Here is a 25,528-nt window from a genome sequence, read left to right as displayed (position 1 = left end):
GGGAAAAAAAAAAGATAGCCAGAGACACACAGGGCATCAACTCAGCAGTGACAAGGGACATTCATATCTGCTTAATCTTTACTTTTAAAAGAACTGTTTCTTTCATGGCTCAGAGACTGCACGCAAAGAGGAGGCATGGAAAAGTAATTCTTTTTTTTAACAACATGAAAAAAATCTTATGGCTGTGATTTCCTTCTAAGATTTTTCCAAAAATCACATAAACAGAAGCTGCCTGAGCCCCTGCCAGAGATCTCATTCATTTATAATGTGTGCCACACTCTCTCCACAAATTTGCTCACCAAGACTGTATGACAATCCTCCCAAATGGGATCTGCTTCTGCCCTGGCTAGGGAAGGCCCAGGAAGGTTGAAAGGCCTGCTGGGTTCCAGTAATCACAGCAAATGCAGAGGCACCTACAACCTCCAGAACACAGTCTTAACCACGCCACACACTGCTCCTAAGGTGTCAAAGACAGTGGTTTTTCGGGGCTTCACTAACCCTCAAAATTTCAGGAACTCATTAAAGACCACAGACGGCCTAATTCTAGAGAATATCATGTATGACCAGAGCTCATCACTGAAAAGTACCCCAATAATACGGCCACGTCTCAAAGCTAAGTTGTAGCTCAGGTCAACGTTCAGTAGTTGATCTAATTTCCTCTCCCACAGGATTGGAGGAGACAGCTCCAAAACACACACGCAAGGGAATCAGATTCTATCTACCATGGACACATCACCAGCCACCTTAGTGGGTAGGAAAGAGATTCTAGTAATCATACAAGTGCTACTAGACCACCACTAAACTGTTGAACACACCCACCCCTCTGTCACCAAGATAGATATATTGGACCAGCCCAGGTTCCTCCCACCAACCCTTTCTCAACACAATAACCTTCCTTAACAGACATATGTCAAAACCTCGGCTGACTTACTTGTGGAACATGTGGGTCCAGTCCAGCCTGGAGAACACTCACACTCAAAGCCCGAGGAGGTCTCCTTGCAGCTCCCTCTGTTATGGCAGGGATCAGAGAGGCAAGCATGCTCAGCTGCATAAATGAGAAAGAGCAGTCAGCAAGGTGGTAAAAGACATACCTTATCCCCTTCCCTCCAAGGCCCAGTCCCCTGCCTCAGCTACTACCTTAAGCAGATTACAAACCAACAACAAGGAAAGCAAGCTTGTGAGGTAACACTGCTGTGGTGTGACACAAAAGGGAAGACACTTTCAAACTAAGCTGGCTTGAGGCAGATTTCAATACCTTTTAGAAGTGACTTTTTAAAAGCCTGAAACTTTCCTCAGTTGTCAGTATTGTCTCAAAACATTGGGATTTCATAGGTTCACAGAAGGGCAAGGATAACAAGTCTTAACTTTGAAGCTGTTTTCTTTTTTCACAAGTGGGTTCAGTGTATTTATTGACACAAACACACACACAAACACACACACACACACCTACCATGTTTCTCCGTGAATACTATGAAGGCCATATCAACATAATGCCATCTTTAGCAAATTAAATAGGATAATCTAGCATCTATTCATCAGCTGTCTAGCCCTGTCCTGCATCTCTTCACTGAGTCACTGAATTGAGCTACAAATCAATCCTTAGATCCTTTGGTGATTGTCAACCTGTGATCCTAAGCTACCACTTTCCAGCTCCAAATCTTTAAGTGTTTTGAGAATCTCCTACAGTATATTTTTGATCATATTCACCCCTCCCCCAAAATCCTACCATATCCAACACTCTTTTCCTACCCACCCAATTTTTTGTGTCTTAAAAAAAAAGATGAATAAAACAAACAAAAAAACTACTTGGTTTTTAAACTGAATGCGCAGAACAAAAAGGCAAAGGGCCCTCCTGCCCCCAAGCTGGGCTACTTACCAATTTCACAGTTGGGTCCTGAGTAGCCCTCGGGGCAGGAACACTGGTATTTGTCAGGACCAGTGTTGCTACATGTTCCCCGGTTGAGACAGGGCTGGTGAGTCCCACAATAATTCAGATCTAAAAAAATAAAAAAATAAAAATAAAAAAAACCAAAGTTAGGAAAAAAAAAACCCGCTAACTGGTCCCAGTTATGGCCACACCAGTTTTAAAAATATGGCTCACCGCCAAATAAACCAACCATCTCATGATATTAAAGGCAAATTCAAACACACTCCTAATAAGAGCTCCTGGAAAAACTTAAAACAAGGCCACGGGTGTAGCTACAGATGAGGAATAACATCTTAAAGGTCCTGGGTTTAGCCCCAGCAACACCAAAAACCAAAAGTGGTTATTAATGTTGTGATGGTTTGTATATACTTCGCCCAGAGAGTAGCACTATAAGGTGTGGCCCTGATGGAGGAGGTGTGTCACTGTGGGTGTGAGGTCTAAGACCCCCATCCTAGCTGAGTGGAAACCAATATTCTGCTAGCAGCTTTCGGATGAAGATGTAGAACTCTCAGCTTTTCCTGCACCATGCTCACCTGGATGCTTCCATGCTCCCACCTTGGTGATAATGGACTGAACCTCTGAGCCTGTAAGCCAGCCCCAATTAAATGTTGTCCTTATAAGAGTTGCCTTGGTCATGGTGTCTGTTCACAGCAGTAAAACCCTAACCTATCCCATAACCTCAGTTCCTGCCCACCAAGCCCTCAGGCCACCCCCAAGGCTCCACAATGGTCATACCTTTGTCACAGAGCTGTCCACCCCAGTTGGTCTCACAGAGGCACTGCCAGGGTTCATTGCAGGTGCCATGGACACATCCCGGGTGCGGGATGCACTTATCGCAGTACAGGCCCTGCCAACCATATTGGCACCTGCAGACAAACAGCATACCCTTCCCTTAGCCTTCCAAACAGCCCAGGATGCACATGGTAACAACACACAACGATTTCTGTTTTTTGCTCCATGAAAGGACAGGATGGCAGACTTTTCAGACTTTCACAGGGTTCTATGAGAGTAACCTCACAGTTGGCCCAAACTGTGTCCTCTCAGCATACCATGACAAAAGGAGAGCTATCTGGGGAGCAGCCAGCATGGGGTGCTCTGCACAAAGCCATTCTCTTCTCTGGCTCCCACGAATGAAACCAAGGGGTGGGGACTGGAATAAATCAATCCCAGGTCTTCATCAGGATAGACCATACAAGGGAAGGAGCTGCTGGTGACACCAGCTGTGCAGCTCTGCAACAGTACACATGAAGCCCCATTCCACTGAGTGCACAGAATTCAAGGCCACAGGGTGCCAGGATGGCACCTAACTGGTTTTGTAGACTCCAGTGGGAAAGAGACCAACCTTCTTACGGAGACCTGAATCTCTAAACCCATCTCTGTAGGAAGGAGAGGGGAACAGCAACACTGGGAACCAACTCATATATAATTTATGACCCATTATCCCAGCCAGGCATGCTGATTTATAGTTATTTCTCACTTTAGAAAAAAAAAAAAGGGAGGGAGGTGGTAGGGAGAAGGGGGTCAAGCTTGTTTATCTAGTTTTCAGGGAGCTGAGTTTCCTTTCTAAGAGTTCAAGACTTCTTTTGAGGTCAGATGGAATGTCTGATGCCCAAACAAAACCACAAACATGAACTTTCACCTGGAGTGGGACATGGCCAGGTCTTAAACCATTCTCCCTTCAAGTTTCAAGCCCTCTGCAACTTGAATCTCCCTCTCAAAAATCAAGCTTTAACAAAGGGGCCTTGGAAAGGCAGGGACCAGCCACTGGCATGCTGATAAAGGAATGAAGATGCAGCAGATGAAGGGCAGGCAGAATCAGCCTACAGCAGGACCTAGGGCAATGCAGCATCAGATCCAATTCCCTGTAAGCTTCTCAGCTGTGACACTGGGGGAGGGGGAAACCTTTGCTCCCCACCCCCCATCCCCCACCCAGAAGGAAAAGCTTTCAGTTCCAGAGAGCTGGAGGCAAAGGAGCAAATCCTGGTCATGGGAAAATTATAGAAATCTAGCTATTAGCTAATCACCCAGGCTGAGAAGCCACTGAACCCTTGAGAATCCGGACTACTTCCTAACTTCTCAAAACAGCCATCTACACCCAAACACCGACAACCACTAGAATGTGGGGCTTAAAGTTAATCAGACACAGGATTCTGGCGTCTCTAAACTAGATCATCAGTTTAAATGACAAGTGACTATTTAAAAGATTGATCTAAGGACAGAGTATGCCACTGGGTGGGAACCATTCTTTTCAGAAGCAGACACCCAAGTCAGTGGGAGGTAGGAGGGTGGGAAGCCATTCTGTCAGATCAATATTCTTAGAAGACGTGAGGCAACTGATGGGGCCACAATACTCCGTCCTCCCTCAGTGGTGTCCCAAGTGAAGGATCGTTATACTTCTTCAGTTTGCCTAATAAAACCAAGCCGGACAGCTGAAGACCCAACCAACCTCCTAATTAATGAAGGCTCAATGCCCAAGCATAAAAAATGCCACCATAGGAGGCCATGGAGAACTTCAAACAAAAACAAATAAAAATACTGACCCTAACAGAGGCATCTACCACGTTATCCCAGTGTAATGATAGATGATTAGCATCCCAGTGAGAAGCTGACTTTCCTGAGATGATGATTCATAATTAAGTTTGATATTATTGTCGGGCTGGCACTAAACCAGTCTATACTCCCAGGAAGGGGCAACCCAAGTCAACCTGGGAACAACAAAATCAGTGAAATTTTCTCCTGTGGGTTGAGTCAACAGGATTAAAAAAAAAAAAAAAAAAAAAGCTCATGTAATACATAACCCAAAAGACAACTTACAGGTAACTTGCCATGCAACTATTTCGGGAGCAGGACTCAACCTGAACTTCCTTAGCTGGAAGGTTCTGTTTTGATTTTCTTTCAAGGCAAAGAGAAGGAACTGGGCTGGGAGACTATGCAAATGGCGTGTGGGAAAGTTGCACCTTAAGTAAATAAGAGCACTGGTGCATGTCTGGGCAGGGAGTGGGAGGTGAGACTTCGAAAGAGAAAGGGCTCAATTCTGGAAACAAAGCCTGTTGTTCTGGCTGGGAGGGCCCTCCCCTGCCCAGCAGGGTGTTTATTCTGATGACAGTAGCACACATCTCAGTTGGCCTCACTGATGCTATCGGAGCAGGGAGCAGGTTCCAAGGCTCGAGAATAACTATCCCTCTTACGCTCTTACTTTCTCCAGAAGAGCCTTAATTAGCAGAGTCATTGAAGGTATGTTGTTGCTCCAGCTCTGACAAAGATGCTGGTAGATGCCACAGTCAGCTGCGACCAGGCCTGTTCTTTAGTTGGGCAAATCCTGTTCAGGCTTCCTGGAAATCAACTTTCAAAAAGCAGGAAGAAACAATTCCAGGACAACCTGTTCTTAGTTTACTCCCAGCTGCCTTGAACCTCTTCAGCGTCATCAAGTTAGCACTCTCATGGTTCGGGAAGGGAGCACGGGGTGGGGTTAAGAGTCATCAAGGTTAAACCTATGGGTGACCGGTTAAAGCAGTAGCTTGAGTGTTTGCTGAGGGAGAAATCACTGAGCAAAGCTGTCAAAAGTAGACTCCTAGGCCCAACCAAGGCCTGGGAAGTCAATGCCAGTTGTGGGCACCAGGAAGCTGCACTTCTAACAATTCTCTGTTGATTCTACAGTTTGGGGGCAGCAGCACTCCTGGGGGCCCACTACAGACCCTCAAAATCAAAAAAAAAAATTTTCTAGTAAGAGCACCAGGCACCTCCTTCTATGGGTTTGTGCCTTTAGACTGTTTCAAAACTGTCTTTGGCTTAAGTCAGTGCAGCCTTTCAGAGCAAAGGTGACAGGACTTGAAGGGGGTCCACTTAGTGTCTCATCGAATTTGCTAATTCTTAAAGGCTTGCGGGAGAAGAAAGCCTGAGAGACCAGTCAAAAACTGCCACAGACACCAAAGGTATTTCCTGAAACAAGTCTTTTCCAAATTGGCATAATGTACATTTCAAAAAGCCCCCAAAACCGGCATCGGAAGGGGAAACAGGCTGGGTAGGTTTCCGTTTGGTTTCAGCATTGTCCCTGGACCATAAAGAACAGACTTCAAAGGCCAGCAGCAAAGTCTACATTCATCAGGCTCAGCCGAGCAGATTCCAGCACAGCCATTAACCTCCAGCAACAGCTCCCGCCTGCAAAGGGGCCTGGAGCTGGTACTAATCCCATTCTAAAGAATGCTGGACTTTTGCCTATTGATGGGAAAAGTGGGGGAGGGTGCCAGAGGAAAAGCCAGGGTGGAGGAGGAGACTAGGAGAAACAAAGCTTCGTCCCAGGCCAGTCCATTAGCACTTAAGGAAGACTACAAATAGGTCTTACCAATTTACAGAACAGTTAATACATGAAGATGCCAGCTATGCCCATTAAGGATTTTGGTTTGGGGTTTTGACCTCCACAACCCCAGCACCAATAAAGAAGGGTGCATTCCACCAAACAACTGATATGATTCAATAAGCTTTCCATGTGCCTGTTTTGTTTTGTGTTTTCCCCTATTTTTTTTCATCCTCCAAAGAAAATAAAGGGGCACATTCACAATGAAGCCAGTTTTTTCTGTTTTGCATCAGAGAGAGAGAGAGAGAGAGAGAGAAAGTGATTGATTACTGGAGTTCAATTAGTTGGCCATTTACCTGCAGTCACCTGGGAGTTTGCAAGAGCCATGCTTGGGACTGCAGCCCTGTCGGCATATAGCTGGAGAAAAACAACAAAAAGTTACGTTAGCACTGCCTATGCCTTAAGGGTCGCTTTCATGCGAATGGGCTAGTACATAAAATTGGGGGCCCAAATAAATCCAGGTTTAAGCTCCAAGGCCATGTTAGTAGGTTCTCAAATCACAATACTGTTTGGGGACAAATGATTAAGGAGTCCCTCAACGTGTTTATTCCTCAAGCCCTGACAGGGCCTAGTTCCCCCTCATCAAGAGAAAAGAAAACATACATTCGCCTTCCCTTCCCCAACACTGTCCCAGCACCGAATTTTCAGGTGAGCCTCCCACTAAATGCTTGGTTTCAACAATCCCACGGAGCTAAAAAAACCAAGCAGGCTCATCTTGTGGACAAGTAACCTCACAAAGCAATTCTACACTCGCTCACAGAAAGAAAGAAATCAAGTGGACACTTAAAGAACATGGACATTAGGGAACTTAAGTAATTGCTACTGAAATTTAAAATATTGAGCAATTCCTTCTGTCATCAATTCCAAAAGTGCCATCTTTTAAACAAACTACTGTCACCAGATACCAAAAGAGAGGAATGCTGGCTAAGAGACCAAATATCCTCTCGTGCCTCATCCCTCACAATTTAAAGCTAAACAAAGTAGTTTGTCTAAGGATTTTGCAAGACCAGCAAGGTATATTCTATGTCTGTGAGGGGATTACCATCTGTTGTGCTAGAATCTCCAACTCTATTGCTAGGAATTACAACTACTTAATTCTAGTATAAGGGCAAAAGATGGTAAGGGACTCTAAAAGTAACCATCTACCCCCCCTAAGCCCCACCCCCATTAATGCCACAAAGATGCCCAGTGAAACTTGCTGCAGTGACACGTGAGCTCAGGGCAGTCATTTCCCATAGCACTGTCTGTTCAAACATCACTGGCCTGGCCTGTTCTGGTTTGGCATCAGGCTCTTCTCAGAAGCAGTCTAAGGAAGAGATTTGGTAACAGGAGGAAGGAATGGGGAGCCAGCTGAGGCCTGAGGAGAAACTGAGCAAGGATGTGGTCTCAGCTGGGGTCTGACTTCAGTGTGAGCTCAAGGGAACCTCAGGAGTGTGAATCTTATTCCACAGTGTTAAAGCATAGAGGCTGGCCTTTGTAACATCCCCATCCCCTGTGTCAGTCACTCAGTAACTGTTCGCTGCAGGGATGGGGCAGAGAGTGGCTCCTGCTTGGCCAAGGACAACTCCCTGGAGAAGGAGCAGCTGCGGGCTGTTAGCAGCCAACACTCACAGCAGCTGGGGGATGGGGACACCAGCTGGTAACAGAACTCCGGACAGGGCACTAACAGAATAGTCTACATGTAGCATCTTCGTGCTTCATTGTAAGATAATGATAATGGCAGTATCCCACTCTGCCACCTGACTGCTGTCAAGGGTGAGAACCTGGCACTCAAACCGACAAGCCAACAGCATTTGCCAGTCCATCCAGTTGCATGCATGCCTACCTTTGTTACACTCAGGACCCATCCAGCCTTCCATGCAGGTTTTGTTGCCATTCTGGTCACAGGCATAATGTCCAAAGAAGTCATCTCTGGGCCGACAGAACTTATTGCAGCCAAAGCCATAGTAGTGGTCATCACAGGTCACTCGGATCTGATACTCAAAGTGGGCAATCCCCGTGTTTTGTTTCAGTGTCTGCCATTGCCGGCTGGGGTTTATCATGCCAGAGTGAGAAGCCTTTTCAATTATGCTATCAGGTTCTGGGGGGGAAGGGGGGTGTAAAAAATAAAAGAAACTCGTTAACATTCACATTAGCATCTTCTGATCTGACCATTTTGGCTACTTTCAGACACACAAGTACAAAAATCAAACTGTTATGGAAAAAAAAAAAGCAACAAGAGCTGTGCCCTCTTCTTTGTATGACAATTTACCATTCAAACTTGTTGCCAAGTGCCATAAATGCACCTCTTCCCTGATCTATAGGCATTCAAGACATTGAAGTTAGCCTCTTACAGGGCTGGAGAGATGGCTCAGCGGTTAAAAGCACTGACTACTCTTCCAGAGGACCTGAGTTCAGTTCTCAGCAACCACATGGTGGCTCAGAACCATCTGTAATGGGATCTGGTGCCCTCTTCTGGCATGTCTGAAGACATCTACACTGTACTCAGATAAAAAAAGAAGGTCTTTAAATATATACATATGTATATATATATATTTAAAAAGCCTCTTGCTTTTGAAAGCTACAACAAACATATTGAATGCATGTACCTGTGACTGTTGGCCAACAGCAAGAAATATTCTAAGATAAATGTGTGCACTGAATCTGCACATAAACAATGCACTCCATCCACAGGTGACCCACAACTACCTTCCGGCAAAACCTGAGGGTTCTCAGCATCAGCAGCTGCATCTGCATAAGTACCACAGCTCATTTTCTCATCTCTGCACAGTAGGTACACCAGGTACCACTTCTCATCTCTGCACAGTAGGTACACCAGATACCACAGCATGTCCTGTTTTAGCTGGCCTTTAGTGATGGTATTTGTTCCCGAGATCAGTGTCCTTTGCCAACTTTTCTAACATATTGCTGCCCACACTAATTTACAAAAACTCCTAAGTGTTATAGAAAAACTGTTCCTTAGGAGATTTTGCTCTTTTAAGAAATTTTACTATTCATACAAGGTTAGCCATTTCTTTTATTTTTTTATGTTTTAAATTTTTACATTTTACTTGCAAGTTTTGCTTAGAAAAGCTCTATTTCGAAATTCTTTGCTGAGAGCCAAGGAGTGGATTGCAATATGTGAAAAACAAACACAACCACTAATGAACTCGTTTAAGCTGCCATGCCATTAGCAACAACAGAAACATAATGCAGTTCACTCTTCTCATCAGTCTAAGCTGGCAGAGGTGAGTAAATTCATCTCGGCCTGCAGACAGGTAGGTTGAGGCATTGTGTTTGTTTGTGTCTGTTTTAAGTCAGGTACCTTAAAAATGCCCGAGAGGCAAAGCAAATGTCTAGAGCCCAGGCAGTTCTCAGAAGCAGTATGACCTGGCCCCTACCCTGAGGTCACCTACAAGCTAGTCTAAGAGACAGGTACTAAAATAGCTTTAAACCCCAGGAGCAAGGAGTGCAGGAGGATATGAACAGACAAGGCTCTAAGTCAGCACTCAGCCTGTTGCTGTGTTTGTTTTCTTAAACCTGCCAGTCATCACCTTGTCAAATTCAAGGCCACCTTGGAGAGGCAATGTAGGACCTACTTTCAAATGTCTTTGTGATTCCTGCACACCCACACCACTGCTTTTCTAGGCCTTGAGCCTGTGCTTCTTGACAAAGCTAGACAATCCAGCCCTACAGGTGACCAGGAGAACAACTCCTGGGTGGCTCTATACACAACCAACACAGCCCAGCCAGTCTGGACTGTGGTGTGGGAAGGGCAAGCCTTGAACAAGCCCACGTACTTGCAGCCTTACATCCAGTAACATGCAGAACCACGTGCAGGTAACACTGTACTCAAGTTTTTGCAAATATACACAGACCAAAGAATGGCAAAAATGCCTCTCCATTAACTGCCTGTTTGCTTTGCTGGTTCGGTTGAGAAATGTAGTGGGCTATTACAGTGTAGCTCTAAGAGCCTAATGAAGGAATTATTAAACACAGTAGCCATGTCGCAAAGATGTCTTAACGAATGATTCTGTATAGTTCGGTGCACTTTCTACTGAACTTTCAGGAAATGCTGTGAAGATAACTTCAGAATCCACAGGGGATGAGTAGCTAACAAAGCTATGGAAATAACTTTACACCCACTGAGGCAAGAGGCTACAGAATATGTAGCATGCTTTACACTGTCTGGGTTACGGAGCCTGAGTTTACTGTGTGATGATTCTACACTGCCACCTGACTCAGCGCTCCCATTAGCTTAGGCCACTAAGTACAGGAGGCAGCTCACCTTGGGTAGCTCCAGCCTTAGGACTGGAAAAGAGTATTAGCACATTTCCTTGTAAATTTCACTGCTATAAAGATGCATCATGAAACATACACACAGCCTTGTACACCCAGAAGGAAGGAAGTCTTTGCTGTATGGAAAACTTGGTCTCAAGGACTCCTGGTTAGGCTTGCCCATCAATCAGTTAAATGTTACAATATACTAAAATCAGGTGGAAAAAGAGAAACTTGGATCTCTAAAGATGCTATCTACAGTCCTGAGTCATGTTGGGAACAACTGGAAGACTGAGGCTGTGAGCCAGCCTAAGAACCTCAGAAGCACCTGAGCTTAATCTGGTCTAGACTTTGAGTTTTTGCAAATATACATAGACTGAAGAACGGCAAGAAAAACCTTCATTGGGGATAATTACAGAGCTTGATGTAAAAAGGAATTCTAACCCAAACTTGGGGATCTGCCTATAGTTACATGCAAAGCCAGGATATCTGCAACTTGATGAGCTACCAAAGAACAGCCCACACTACTGGGCTCCTTGGCATCCTCCAATGCTTTGTAAGGGCAGAGGGTAAAGAAAACAAGGAGCCAACCATACAAATAGTGCACACAAAAGTCCAGAGACAAGAAAGAAATGTGATACACTCCAGGATACAAATGAATAAAGAATGGCTAGGATACAGACACAGTAGACACGGTGTGTTAAGACAAGCCATCAGGAAGACAAGGTATACAAAGATCTGACCCAAGAGCTACAGGAAGCCAGGGAGCTGTTAGCTTTTACCACCAGGTTGACCATCAAATGTTATGCCCAAGGAAAAAAATAAGATGACACAAGACTGGAGAAGATATTCAAAGTTGACCAGAGCCAGTAAGGACAGACCATGTGGCAGTAACACTAACTTTGAAGGTACAAGCAGGCAGTGAAGTAGACCAGGGCAGCGGCGGTAGGCATGGCAGGAGGCAGGTGGGTTCATATGGAGAGCAAAAGGTCAAGACTATTCAAAAGTTAGAGGCTGTGTAGATATGGATGCTACATAGAGTACATAGGGGCCTTCCAGATGAATATGGCACTGGCTATCCAAATACTGGCTTGTCACCCAAAAAGGGCTCCATTATAGAGGAGTGCTCTTGGACTTCCAATTTGGCTTTGACTCTGGAATTTGTGATGCCTTGGAAATATAGATCAAAAATAGTCAACAGGAAAGCAGATAAACCCCAAAGCATAAGTCTCACACTGTAAGTTTCTATAACTGTGACGGGCATCTGTGACTATGTATGTCTCACTTCCAAAAAAGTGAGATCTGAAGGCAAATTGTTCTCATCTCAGTCTTCTTTGTCTCCTGTCCAGAGACTAGTTACCCTAGGAAGAAATGAGATATCCAGGAGTCCCAAAATGTAGGGGTTTCCATTGCCTGGAAATGCAGATAACTATGGAGAGCTGCAGACAGGGTGCAGGTCCCTGGAGGCATAGCCCTGGAGAGTAAGATGATGGAATGATGGACAGCTTAGCAGAGATTCCACAGATGCTAGGTGGGAATCCTCTCATGGCTTCTGTTCCAGTACCAGTGCACTCAGAAGGTCCACTTCTGTCCCCTACGCATTGCTTTGTACATCAATACAATGATATATGTCCATGCAGAGCTCAGTGTTTGTGGGGAGGAAAAACGGGTATCTACCTTGGCTGGCATCAACCATGATCAAGCCTGGCAAAGTGTCCTACTTACTACCACCCTCAAAGCAAAAATGTCTGTCACAATGAGACAGCTCAGATCCTGGCCTTCCACAAACTCCCTCCCAGGCAGGGCTGCTGTCTAAATAGCTGAATACCAAAGCAAGAAAATAATCCTAATGACAGGCAGACTGCCTCACACCAGGGCTTGGCAAGGATTCTGTGACCCTAAGAGGTCCAAGGAGCCAGCCATGTTGAACTGCCCATTGAATTTATGTGCAGCTGTCACTATGACCATGCTGGATGCTCAGTACCTTCACCTATGGTAGAAAAACACAGTGATGTTGACAAGGGAGAAAGGTGTTACTACCAGCGGGGGTGGGGAGTGTGTGTGTGTGTGGGGGGGGGGGGGATGGTCAGTAAATGAGATAAGTAGGAGGTGCAAGGCATTCTGGGAGCAGAGGACAAAGGCAAAAAAACTGAATCAACACTCTTTCCTGAACAGATCAAAAAATTTCATAGTGAATCAGGCTTTCCAATGACAACCAAGTTCTGGTGATAAAAGGGGAACTGTATTTCAGTATGAGGTAAAACATGTTACATTACAGTTGACCACCATCAGCAGAGCACACCTTCACTGCCTCACCTCCCCCCAACCCCCAGCCATTTCTCTGCAGGCCTGAAAAGCAACCTGCCCAGAAAACAGAGCCATCTTTCAAAAGGGACAGGGCAGGTCATGACTGCGGGGGCTCTGAAATTCTGCTTCAATGGGAGGTTTGTGGTGAGCAGTGTGGGAAACTCAGGCTGGCTTGGGGCTCACCTGCCCACCAAGTGAAATTTAAGGTCGGTCTTTAGAGCCCAGCACCACCCTTTACAGCTTTATCTTTCTGATGAGAGATTAAATGCTCACTTAAAGTTTAAATGGACTTTTAAAAAGTCACTACTTTGATCCTTTAGCAGTCTACAAGGTTTTAAAGTTGTAAAACCATTAAGATTTCTATCCAAAGATAAACTACGTCCCTTTCTGCAAGGACTGAATAAACTGGGAGTCTATTCTGGCTACTTAATATTTTAGTTGAAAGTTCTAGAAGTTAACGAATAGACTCCATGGACAGGTTCAGCCTGGGGTGGGGGTGGGGGCACTGGGGACTTTCCTCTGAGCTTCCAAGTACTGCACTTTAAACACACCAGCATCTAAAGAAGAATTCCTGATGAGATACTTACGAATAGTGTCATTACTGGAATCCCATGCCTCCACCAGCAAAGTGTAGGACCTCTGCAAGACAGATAAGCAAAGTTTAGTGATTCAGATACACCGGGGTCAACTCTATGATGCTGATGCTACCTGCAGTCTCTGGCGCTCTGGCACCAGGAGCCAACCCAAAATAGAAGGCAGAAAAAAGGTAACAGGGTATTTGAAGCCAGACCAACCTCTTCTTTTCTCTTCAGCACTTTTCACAGGTTGACAAATAACTCCTTTCACCTAGCAGGGGCACACTGGGGCTCACACCAAGCAAGCCAAGGCAGCTGAAGTCCTGATCAGAAACTAGTACCTCTCTATAATGGGAACATGTAGCATATAGGTTTCCCAAAACTTTTCAGCCCCTAGTCCTAGTGCATGAGAAAAAAACCCACACAAAGAATTTACCCCAAGCCAACCTGCTCAGGTATTTGTACTGAGAGAGAACTGCTAAGGTTACGCTTTGGACCCTGGTGGGGCAGTCCCCAGGGAGGCCCCCTTTTCCTTTTCAGAACCCCTTTGAAAGCCCTGTCTGTGTGAGACCATCCCAGCTCCCACAAGTATCAGGTGACTCTAGGAAAAAGGAGGGGTAAGGCTCAAAGACTTAAGACAAAGGCAGCAACCTAGCTTCGATGGTGGGGTGGGTTGTGGCTGTCTGTGGGATAAAGCACAAAGGAGAAGGCACCACACACCCATGGGTTATGTTTATTGATGAACGTATCTGTCAATAAGATCTAACATTCCTGGAATAATCAGTTCAGTAACTAAACAATTCCCTGAAGGCTGGCAAGATGCCAGTTATCCTACTGAAGCTTTTTTTTTTAATCTTCTAAGCGTGTCTCTGAATCTATCTCCTCTTCCGCAAGACCCAAGCCATTAGCAAATTTCCACTTTTACTCCAATCTTCACTTACAATGGGCACTGAGGTGAATCTATTTGGGGGCTGGAGAAACAGAACTGGAACAGATTTGGGTTTATGCAGCACGGCTCTGCCACCAGTACCAACCCCTGCAATGCTTCTGTTACTCAGAGCACCACAATGCCACCAGAAAACACCGCTGCCAGGGGAAGAGATGGCACCAATAGGGTGAAGGCATGGGAGAAAAGCAAGAGGTTTCATTCATAAATCAAGGCAAGCTCACTCCTCTCTCGGTGACACAGCAGGTCTGCTCTGACGACAAAAATATCTTGTGATAGGCCCCTGCTTTGGAATTCAGCCGAAATATGTTTCATACTTCCAGCAGGATTCCATTTCGTTCACTGATAACTGTGGGAAAATGCTCACAAAGCAAGCAAAACCGGGCAAGCTAGGACACATGCCCAGCGCTCTCCTGTTAGTGGTTGTAGGTCCAGATACATTGTTATTGTCGTTAATATTTTATTAGTGAAAGTTACACCTTATTTACAGCCTCTTTAAGTTTCCTAGGACTTCCTACAAATTATAGGACTCTTCCCAAAGAGCAGCAAGAAATTATATTTCTCTACTGGTTCACGGTGAGAGCCAAGTCGAAATGAGGCCAGATGTGTGGCTGGTTCTGTATAATTAAGCCCTTCATTTGTTGGTCACGTTGAGGCCCACATCCTTCACTTCAACAATATCGCTGTAATTAATCCTCTGATTGAATCATTGATACCGAGAGTTTTGACAGACTTGCACAAGCACTAAACACACATAATACCCACAAATGCCATGGCAAAGAAAGGTACCTTGGAACCAGCTGGCACAGCACTATGAACTCAGCTTCATAGTCAAGGCAGAAGGCATCCTTAGACCTTGCACAAGAACTTGTAAGATCAAGCCATCTGCCAGGTTCATCTTGGACTCAAAAGTTGCTGACCAACACTACCCCAGCTGGAGGGAAAAGAAATATACCACAGTCCCATGGGCTGGCAGTATGATCTCCTAATCAAGTGTCTTCCTTTTCAGGGTTGAAGGTGGGCTAGACTAAGTCTTGAACATTCGAGCCTGGACTTTGCTTTCTCTTGAGAGCATGCATTAGAGTTCCAGGTTTCCTGAGGCATGGGTGCCCTGCCTTCAGAGAAAGGATTCCCTCCAAGGCTTCTATTAAGAGGCATTCTTCCCTCCCACTCCATCCCCACACTATAGATCAACAATCAAGATAATTTGGCAATGATTATTAGTTGCTAGGGAGCTTTAATTTTTCCCAGGCCCACGCTTGACCTCTGTACATCCCCAACTATATGTCCGGACACTGAGATTTTAGATCATGTGTACCTCATGCCACTCAAGCAGACAGATACCCAGCCACACATCACCCACATATGAATGGCGGCTACAAATCCCATCCTCAGCAGAGGCCAAATCCCCAGTCCAAAGGCGGTTTATAAAGGGGCTTCGAAAGGCAAGTTTTGCTTGATCTTAACTTTACACCCAAAAGCAAACAACAAGCAAATCCTGAGTTCTGCTGTGGTTCAAACAATAAAAGAAACTTTGACGAGTTGCCCAGGTTTCACATGTTGTCCTGAGTCTTCCGAGTAGTAGTCGAGGGGTGGGGGTGGGGGGCAAAACAAGAGGCACGATAGTTACCAGATCTTCCATCTGGATTTGCAAGTGAGTCACTTCTACCCTGTCCCAGCTTGAGGCTCAAGGACATCTGGCAGCAAGGCGGCTGACTTCCATTTGTGTGAAGCATCAAAATGTACTGGTCAGCTTTCAGAACTGCCTTTTGGGAGATTTCCATACAATTTTACCTACAGAAGGTCTTGATATCAAAGCCCTCAAGGCATACCACAGTCACCAGGACACCTTACCAAGGCTGGGCCACCAGGTACCTCTCTCCTGTTCTCCACACTTGAGCTGCTGGTCTAGGTTTCATTCTTTGTCCTGCCTCACTCTATGGAGGTTACCTTGGCACTGGGCAAAGCAGTAAGCACTTAATTGCCACATTAAGCAGGGGGGGATGTAAGAAACAAAGGTGATTGTGTTGGCAGCTGGGAGCTTCCTTTTCCTGGCAACAGTGGTAGCCAAACCAAGTCCTAAGAAGCGGCTGCCTCCCCTCCTGCCAAGCTGACGGACACAAACAAACCGCCATCCAAATGGCACGCGTGGGGAGTCCAAAACCCCAGACCGCTGCGACAGGCAGGCCCGCCAGAGGCATGCACATCCTGGGAATGCCCCGAGTGCCAACACAGCCATTGTACGCAGCCTGCTGGCCCCAGGTCTGTCAGGGGCCCTGCATGCGCTCTGCTGACTCAACTGTTGCTTCCTGTCACTTGTCCTGTATTAGCAGTATTTCTGGAGAGGCCCTATTCTTCTCTATAATCCTCACTTCAGTTAGTCCGGCCAACTCTATTGTCCTGCCTGTGTCTGGGTGGCCAGAGTATAAAATATTCTAGTCACAAAACATGTGAAACAAATAAAAGAGTTCAGAGAGTCCATGTGTGGGCACACACAATCCCTGTCTTTTAGGGTTTTGGCAAGGTGAGGGGTGGAAAAAAGACCACTCCCCTAGTGCATGCAAACTGAGGCTTCAGTCATAGAAAGCAATCTTTTTTTGGGGGGTGGGGGTTGACATGTCAATAGAGTGTGATCTGGCTACAAAGAGTGATTTTCTCATCAAAGCCCACCTCAAAGACTCACCAAGGGGCCCCAGAGCTCATATCCAGATTGGAGGCTCTCAATGTGAGGCCCCTAACCCCTTTCCCATCATTACCCTTACCTGTTTGAAAGGCATCCCACTGATAATTAAATGCACCAGTTACAAAAGGGTGGTGAGGTTAATAGATAGAATACCACAGAGCCAGCCAAGCACAACCGTCCAGTTCACACAGAGCAAGCCTGAACAAGAAGCCTTTCTACTTATTTACCAAAAGTGCATAAAAACTGGGCTGAGCTGGTAGAGGATTCAGTTTGATTATTTACATGCCCCCTTTAACCACTAGGAGCCACCCTGGGAATGTCTTCCCTGTCCATGTGCTGCTCCAATGAGAGATGTTACTGACACTATGAATAAGGACCAAGGGGTTGCTGTGGGCCAAGCAGTAACCTAGCAACAGCAGCTTTCCAAGCCCAAGACTCACCTCCCTCCCCATCCCGCCAGTCTCTTCACTTTCATGCCCCAGATAGGTCTTCCAACCCTTGAAAGAAAAGTTTATTTTGTTCTAATTATTGTTAAAGTATATTTACGGGCTGGAGCCTGATGTCACTTCTGAACAGTTTGAAATCCTAGAACCTTGGGGTAGGGGTATGTCTCTAAAACTACCAAGAAGAATTTTCAGGAATATTTGTCACTGTGGCTCATCAAGCTGGCAGTATGCATATCCACAGACCATGCATCCTTACATAAGTAATCTATATGAGTAATCTAGAAACCCTGACACTGGAACCAAGTTAGGCCTTCCCTCAACAGGATCGTGGCTACTCTGAATCTGGCTCCCATGTACCTGTTTTCACATGGAAGTAAAGACTCCTTATGGCCTTGGTCTTGTTTTCTCACAAACAGCCTTTTCCCTCCATGGTAAATTTCCCACATACCCTCTGTCCGAAGTGTCCCTGAAGGTACCAGTGCTTGTAAAGATGTTAGGCAGCACTCAGATTGTCAGCTGTCTAGGAAGTTAATGCCCCTACTACACTGCTGCTACCTCTGCTTCTGACCAGATCAGCTTCCAACAGCACTGAGCCTAACTTCACTATTCTTGACAAATGTTCCAAGTTCCTACAGAACTATGGTTGTGGAGCTGGTGGGTTGCAGATCCTTGTAAGTACTGGACATTTGAGCAAGTTGCTAAGAAACAAGATAAAGAGGAAAACACAAAGAGGGCTACACCTGCAGGAGAAGGAAAACTATTAGAAACCAAGAAAGTACTCCAGGTCATAGCTATTCTACAGTGCTTGCAAGCCACCCTACCTCCATGTTCCCCCAAAAGCCCAGTAGAGTAACTTAAACATGTGAGCCAGATTTCTTACAACAACAACAACAGATGTTCTCTCCATACACAACATCTCTTGTACTAAGCACTTACACAAGGGCACTGTCTGCACACATGCTAAGCACATAGGTGAGGTACAGAAAAGAAGCTAACTTAAAGAGAGCCTTATTGTCTTCCATGTGTACACATACATCTAGAGGAAAGATGGCAGACAGCATAATCATACCCAAGGAGTGGCAATTTAGATTCTGTGATTAACCACCTGATAGCAACTTGACTCTAACTCCTGTTACGTAGTTACTGAGGTTGTAAGTGCGACAAGAACTCAAGCTGGCATCCTCTCGTGCTACGTTAGTCACGTTTCATTGGCTTTTCCTAAAATAATTAAAGTCGTTCTTAGTAAGATTCTGAATGGGGTCAGTGGTATTTAAAAGATAAAGACAGACACTCCTGTTGTTTTACCCCAAGTCATTACAATTTAGGGCCACCAATGCAACCATATGACTGAGGTTTTCAAAAACAGAAGTAATTACACTAATGCATTTTTAATGAGCAAGCACTACTGGGATTTTGAGCTAATTTGGGGAGGTGCAAATTAACCATTTCGGTGATTTATTAATGGTTATTCCCAAATCATTTCTTGTTAAGCCCAATTACCTGTCATAACTATGCTCTTATCACCTAGTATCCAAATTGGAGAATAATAAATCAAGCTAGTTGCTGGAAGTTGAGCTCCCTTGAAGCATGGATGACAACCCAATCAGAAGCCACTGGCACAGAGCTAAAAGATTGGGGCCAGGGCAGTTTGAGTGGGATGTAGCCCAAGGGGGATATAACCGACTGTGATACTGATAGGGCAGGGAGGGCCATTTCAGAATGTCTCACATGCTGGGATGTAGATTGTGTTTCTGATCCTACCAAATCATTTTCTTCTCTTCTTCTCTAGACTACCACAAACAGGGGCCATACTATGAAACAAAAGATGGGAATTACATGACCTCCTTCACTGAACTAGCTTTGCCAACCACAGTGTTTCCCTTCCCCGTAAAGCCATTTAGGAGGACTTAGCCCAAATGACAACTCTGGCTGCTTAGGGGTTGGCAGCTTATGTGACTATGAGACTAAGGTAGGCCTGGGCTTTTGTTGGCCTTTTAAATTATGTCCTCTGGAACCCTATCATCTCTGCACCAATTCCACCATAACTTATCTAAGAAGGAGGAGAAAAAAATTAAGTTGTGGTGCTTGAATTCAAATCCTGAACCTTTAAGAATGCTAGGCAAATACTATTTCGAAGAGCTATACTCCCCCCACCCCCACCCCCAGCCCGTTTTAAAGACCAGCCTCTCTCGTGTTAATTACCAAAGCGAATGAAGCTATGCTACCCACTAACACTTGTGAAGCGTAAGGCTTTCATTGAAGCTAAGACTCACCCTGGAGCCATTCTTGGAAGTTACAGACACCAGCGGTTCTCTAACCACACTGAGGAAAATAAACTAAAACAATACACACACCCAAACTCCAGTTTCTCTTGGGAAGTAAAGCTTGTGTTTCACAGGAGGCCTGTCTGGGGGCGGCAGTGTGGAGACTTGTTTAGGAGTGATCCATGGACTTGGCCCGGCTTCAGAAAGAACCACATTCTCAGTGCTGACCCAGTGGGTCTCCCTTTCTAGAAAAGCCGAGTCTATTTCATGGTTGGTGACCCGTGGGGCCTGAAGGCACTGGAGAGTAGAAGCCCAGCACTGGTGGCAACCTTCCATCTGCTCACACCATTTCAGCTCCTTGTCAGTGAGGAACTCTCTCTTTCAGGTGTCAAAAGCAGACAGCCACACTTCTGGGTCACTTTTCCCCGGCTAGTTCGTGGAGCAAGCCTGTCTGTTTTCATCCAAGCCATCCTCCCTCTGACCCCTCTCTCCAAAATAAACCTCAGCCAGGCCTGCCGTTTTTTCCACATCACTAATAAGATTCCTTTTATGGTCTTGTGAAAAGCTCGAGGGGCTCGGACTGATCCTAAGGAGGGTGGAACCACCTGCAGGCCCCTTCCTCCCGAAACTCCAAACACAGCTCAAGGGCAGCCAGCATTCACTCTAAGCTCGGACCCAGCCAGATTTAGAGGTGGCCAACCTCTTTAGCTTAAAGTTCTCCCTAATAGGGGATTAACAAACAAGACAAACATTCTTTGTAAAAGTGAAATCCCACAACACACACAGCCCTCAGATCTGAAGAGATTTCACCTACAGCAGCAGTCCCCTGCCAAAATAAGACCCTTTTAATAGCATGTTTTCGATAACTGTCTTATCGCACCCACAGCAAAGGCCAACTCCTGTAAACGCCAACTTTAAGAGCCAGCTCAGCCTCACACACAGACAGAGCCAGACAGGCTTCACTCCCGCCCCTCTTCAGAGTTTCAAATCACAGCCCAAACCCGCGGGTAGGAGGCAGCAGAGCGCACCCCATCCGAGCACGTGGCGGAAAGCAATCCTCCGGGGCACAGAGCTCCCCCTCTTACTACCCACCCTCGGAGCTCAAGCTTGGCGGAGCACCAGTCCTGGCAGCGAGTCACGCCTCCTGGACAACGGGCACACCCCCCACCATTTCCCTTTCCTCCCCTTCTGCAATCGCACCCATCTTCCTTCCACCCATTTTGGGATGTTGCAAGGGTTTTGCTGCAGTCTGCCAGCTGCACGCCGGCCTTAAGCAGCTCTGAGGACCAAGGGGGAGATGAGGGCGCACGCAGTTGCACCCGCAAACACTACTTATAGCGGGCTGCCTCTTCTCAGCCTTACCACGGCGCGGGAAGGGACTGCTGAGGCCGGGTGCCCTCCGGACGAGAGTATGCGCCCGCCCTTCCCGGGGAAGTTTGCAAACACAGCTGTTCCAGAACTGGGGAACCGCTGGGAGCAAGGCAGCCAGGGCTACACCGAGCGGGGGCGGGAGGAAGGGGCCGGCAGGGGGCGGAGGTTCCCAGACTAAAGCCTGGACGCCAGCCGGAGACAACCCCCTCCTGCAGCCGCCACCCCAGGCTGGGAGATCACCCCTCCGACACACCAAAATCTCCCCTAGAGCCGCGGGAAACCGGCTCCCCCCACGCCCTGCAGGAAGGACACACCCGCCCTCGGGGCGGCTCACGGGAAAGGGGAGGGTGCCAACTTGGACAGCGTTTGCAGGGCAGACTATGCGCAGTCGCCTTCCACGGCACTACGAGTTTTAATTAGTTAAGCAAAGAAATCATCTATAATGACCTCCTGGTCGGGGGTGGGAATTGCAAGTAGCAAGCATAAAATTAGCATCCTTGGGCACTTTCTCCCTCTTCAGAGACCCCATTTCAGTGCGCTAAGCAGACACCACCCAGAATGGAAGACCCGCCCGACTCATCTTGTTCAAGGTCTAGCTATAGTCTGGACTCTCTGACTTGCCACCCCACAAGCCTCTCAACTTAGTGCCAAGTTTCAAGTGGCACTAAATCCTTCTCAAGGCAATACAGGTCTCGGCCCCGCGTTCGACTCTGTCCGCGAGTCGCTCACTCACCGGCCAGGCGAAACTGAAAGGCAGAACGATGCGATTACGGTCGTTGCCCCGGCTGGCCTTGAGATTGAAGGTGTTGCCCCCGATGACAGGCGTAGACCCTGAGCCGAAGCTGCAGGGTCCCCCCGCAGTAACGCGGGACTGATACTCCTTGAGACACACTTTGAAGTACGTGTCACACTCGTCGCGGGTGCACTTGCGGTCGCCGGGGTTCCGGGCTCCGCCGCAACAGTTCCCATTCTGTAGCTCTCCGTTCACATTCTGCATGGACAGGATCTCCAGCTCAAATTGACCTGAGGCCCCGCACACCTGCCAGCGAGGAAGGAAGATCAGTCAACGCTTGAGAAAGTTTTCTCTCGAGGTGGAGGTGGAGACTCCTTGACCCCCCCAAACACACACACACCCCAAGCTGCCAAAGATCCTCGGTGGCAAGTGAAAATAATTTTGCAAAAACTAGGTTCAGGGCTTAACCTGGTTCAGGGGCATAAAAACCACAAGTACGGGAAAACTAAGACAAGTGCCTGAAGGGCCAAGAGAGCGTAATGATCACATTCTGCCCAGCCTGGAGGAGTTTATCTTTCGAGGCCAGGGGCTCCCCTCTAGAGAGCCAGCATTCCCACACCGGGTGCAGCCTCTCGGGTGAAGAGTCAGGGTCAGGGAGCCTTGTACTCAAGGGCCCCGGAGCTGGCACTGGGAGCCACAGCCGCTCGCGTCCAGAACGCCACGAGGGAAGGGAGAGGACCGCGGGGAGCAAGAGCGGGAGAGAGACTCCTACCTTGGCTCGTAGAGCACAGAGCAGGGCGAGCAGAAGGCTCAGGGGGCGCCCGGGCCGGCCGCGCGTCCGTGGGGACCGCATCGCTGCGCCGCGCGCCGCGGGCACTCCGGACGCCGCCGCCGCTGCTAGCGCTGGTGCTCCCGCCGAGGCTGCCGTCGTCGCTGCCCCCGCGGCCGCCGCGTCCCGGCTCTAATATACTCCGTGGATTGGAGCATGCACGACTGGAAAACAACACTACTTTTCAAAAGCCCTTTCAAGAGCCGCGCGTTCCAGAAGGCAAAGAGCCCGGCCTCCTTTTATTATTCTGATTGCTTCTTTGAGGCGCTCCCCCTTCTTCCACCTCTCGGCTTTCTTTCCTTCTCTCGCGCTCCCCTTCTTTTATTATTATGATTATGCGCAGCCTTTTATTCCTTTTCAGATCAGCTGCATGAAACGCGGGGGAGGGAGGGGAGAAAAAAAAAACTGAGCCTAGCTCGCTGGCCGGCTGCAGGTAACACAATGACGCGTGCCCGCCTGGCTCTCGGAGGGACCCGGAGCGCCGGTCTGGGAGCCGCGACTCTGGCTGGCCACCTCTTCTCAACACGCGGAACAAGGCGCATGCGCGATTGTTAATATTCATAAGGGGCGTGTCGTCTAATGGACACGCCCCTTTCCTCCGGGTCGTTGGGGAGGGGAGGAATTGAGAGGGGGTTGGAGGTTGCGGGACTGACCCGGTGGCATGGCCGCCCGGGAGCCCCCACACGCTGACCACTGTCCCGGGGTGCCCGGGCCAAGAAAAAAAGAACCTAGAAGGAACGTGGTGGAGCCCGTGGCTCTGAGATACCCAGAGCGCCTCCGCTGGACCGCCCCCTCGGTGCGCGGCCTGGGCTCCGGTGCAAGCCCCAGGTGTAGGCGCCGCGGTACGGCTGGAGCAGTTGGGGCGGGCGGCTTCCGCCTTCGGAGCCGCCTGCGTCAGCTGCGGCTTTCGCCCCGGGGAGGAGGGCCTGCCCGCCGGGAACCCGGGCCGCTCCCAGCGAGCGAGCCCAGAGCTCTGTGCTGGCGGCGGCGAGACTGGCTCGCTCGCCGCCGTCTCCTCGCCCCGCAGAGGCGACCTGGGCAGACGCTGCTGGGAACTTTGAAAAACTTTCCCGGAGCCAGACTTGCTGCAAACTCGAGGGAAAGCCTCGGCCGCGCGCCATCCCTCCCCAAATCCCAGTCCGTGGAGCCTCGGAGGGGCTCCCAGCGTCCTTTCCAGACCGTGCCAAGGGGAAGCAGGGGGGAGAGGGCGGCGAGCACCCGGGGGCTCAGCCCGTACTTCGGGAAGGACTTGCCGAGACACTTAGGGCTCCGCCAGCCTCCTGCCCCGACGCAGTGGCGGGACTGCACCTGTAGGCGGCCTCCGCGCTGCTCTCTGGGTGGCGAGGCGCGGCCTGAAAAGAACCTAAGTGCTGTCGTGGGCCATAGAACTTGGCTTCTCCTGGGTGGTGGTGGAAACCGATGCCATTTTCCACCTTGAGGCAGGCCTCGCAATTAGCAGCGACACTCCTGGTCATAATCAAGGTCAAAGGGAACCCAAAGGCTGGCTGAAGCCTCTGCCAGCTCCACTCCAGGCGGGTTTAAACGGAGCGCTTTAGAAAAACAGATTTCCATTAAAGGACGAAAAGAGTTTCATGCCTTGCGTTGGGCCTGTCTTGAGGAAAAGCAGTGATTTTCCTCAACCCTTCTAGACATCAGGACATGATGGGTAAAGGAAGAAATAGTTTCCAACATCCTGAACATGATAACAATACGGGAATTTGTGGCTATGTTTAAAGAGTGGCCCAGCATAGATAGTGCCATTTGATGGGATCAAAAAAGCTAAGCAGTACGTTGCTTCAAGGCTACCGAAGATGGTTCAGCAATTTGGGCATTTTAACCACCTGAGAAAGGTGTTTTCTTAATGGCAGTGCATCTCATTCTAACCATTCCAAGAAAACTTAATCCACAATTGGGAAGGGCATATCCAAAATCAGAATGCGTTTGCAACTGGTCACCGAAGCACCTGGCTAATGCAGCAGCCACCTGGGCATTTCCCAGTGTACCCAGCCCTCCTTTGCCCAATTATCACGAATGCAAAGCATCCTGAGTTCAACATTAATTCAACACAGGTTTTTTCCACTAAAGTTTCCAGAAGCATAATAGTCCTCACTTCTTATTCAACTCCTTACTTTTACTTCCAGTCGCCAAGTTAGTAATGCTTTTAAAGAGAAGGATTGGTGTTGTGAAAAAGCCACATCGCCCACAAAGGCTTGAGTGGTCTTAGAATCTGTATTTCTTGAGGTCCCAAGGTCTAAAGCTGTTTTAAAAGCTGTATCCAATAGTCTGTGCCCCGTGTCCCACACTAACTCCTAGAAGGAGGCCATGGAGCCAAGATTTAGTTCAGAATTTTTGAGCCAGCCAACCTGATTTTTACATTGGAGGACTACCTAGGATTTATAGTTGTCTTGCTGGTAAAAATCTGGGCTTCATGAAAGCTGAGATCAGTACCTATCTACCGGTGAGTTTCACTCCATTAACAGGAAAGTTTTGAGGAGTGAAAAGCACCTATTAACATAACAGGAATGTCGAATCACTTAGAAACATCACACTCACAGCAAATGACACTGAGCCTCTAATCTTTTTTGAGCCTGGGAACCTATATTTGAGGAAGACAGTTGTGGGCTACAAGGGATTCTTTAGAATTTTTTCATTTGGTGCTCTTCCAGTGAGCTGGGACTCCCCCAAGAAGCTAGTCACATTTACTGCAACAGGCCCTGGGTGGAAGTTCTGTCCTCCACTTCCTTCAGCACCCCCACAACCTGGAGAATGAGGAACTACTGCTTAAAGAATTCAAATATGGACATGTCTCCTTGCCAAGCCATAGCCTCCCTTTGGG

The 25,528-nt window shown here is 47.7% G+C and overlaps 1 protein-coding gene across 1 annotated transcript in view; it reads right to left on the bottom strand.

Moving 5' to 3' along the window:
• Jag1 (jagged canonical Notch ligand 1) overlaps nt 1–23,192 on the bottom strand; it is a 35,278-nt gene extending 12,086 nt beyond the window's left edge. The window contains exons 1-8 of the mRNA XM_028756030.1: nt 22,636–23,192; nt 21,864–22,169; nt 13,433–13,484; nt 8,107–8,361; nt 6,578–6,638; nt 2,663–2,793; nt 1,877–1,996; nt 932–1,045 (exon numbers count right to left, since the gene is read on the bottom strand). Of these exons, the coding sequence (XP_028611863.1) occupies nt 932–1,045; nt 1,877–1,996; nt 2,663–2,793; nt 6,578–6,638; nt 8,107–8,361; nt 13,433–13,484; nt 21,864–22,169; nt 22,636–22,716 (1,120 nt within the window). The 5' untranslated portion in view covers nt 22,717–23,192. The remainder of the gene's footprint in view (nt 1–931; nt 1,046–1,876; nt 1,997–2,662; nt 2,794–6,577; nt 6,639–8,106; nt 8,362–13,432; nt 13,485–21,863; nt 22,170–22,635) is intronic.
• Nucleotides 23,193–25,528: the final 2,336 nt, after the last annotated feature.

The sequence above is a fragment of the Grammomys surdaster genome, unplaced genomic scaffold (assembly GCF_004785775.1).
Source record: "Grammomys surdaster isolate TR1022 unplaced genomic scaffold, NIH_TR_1.0 129, whole genome shotgun sequence".
Taxonomy (NCBI): Eukaryota; Metazoa; Chordata; class Mammalia; order Rodentia; family Muridae; genus Grammomys; species Grammomys surdaster.
Note: the sequence above shows the minus strand (reverse complement) of the source record. Positions and strands in the feature narration are given on the sequence as shown.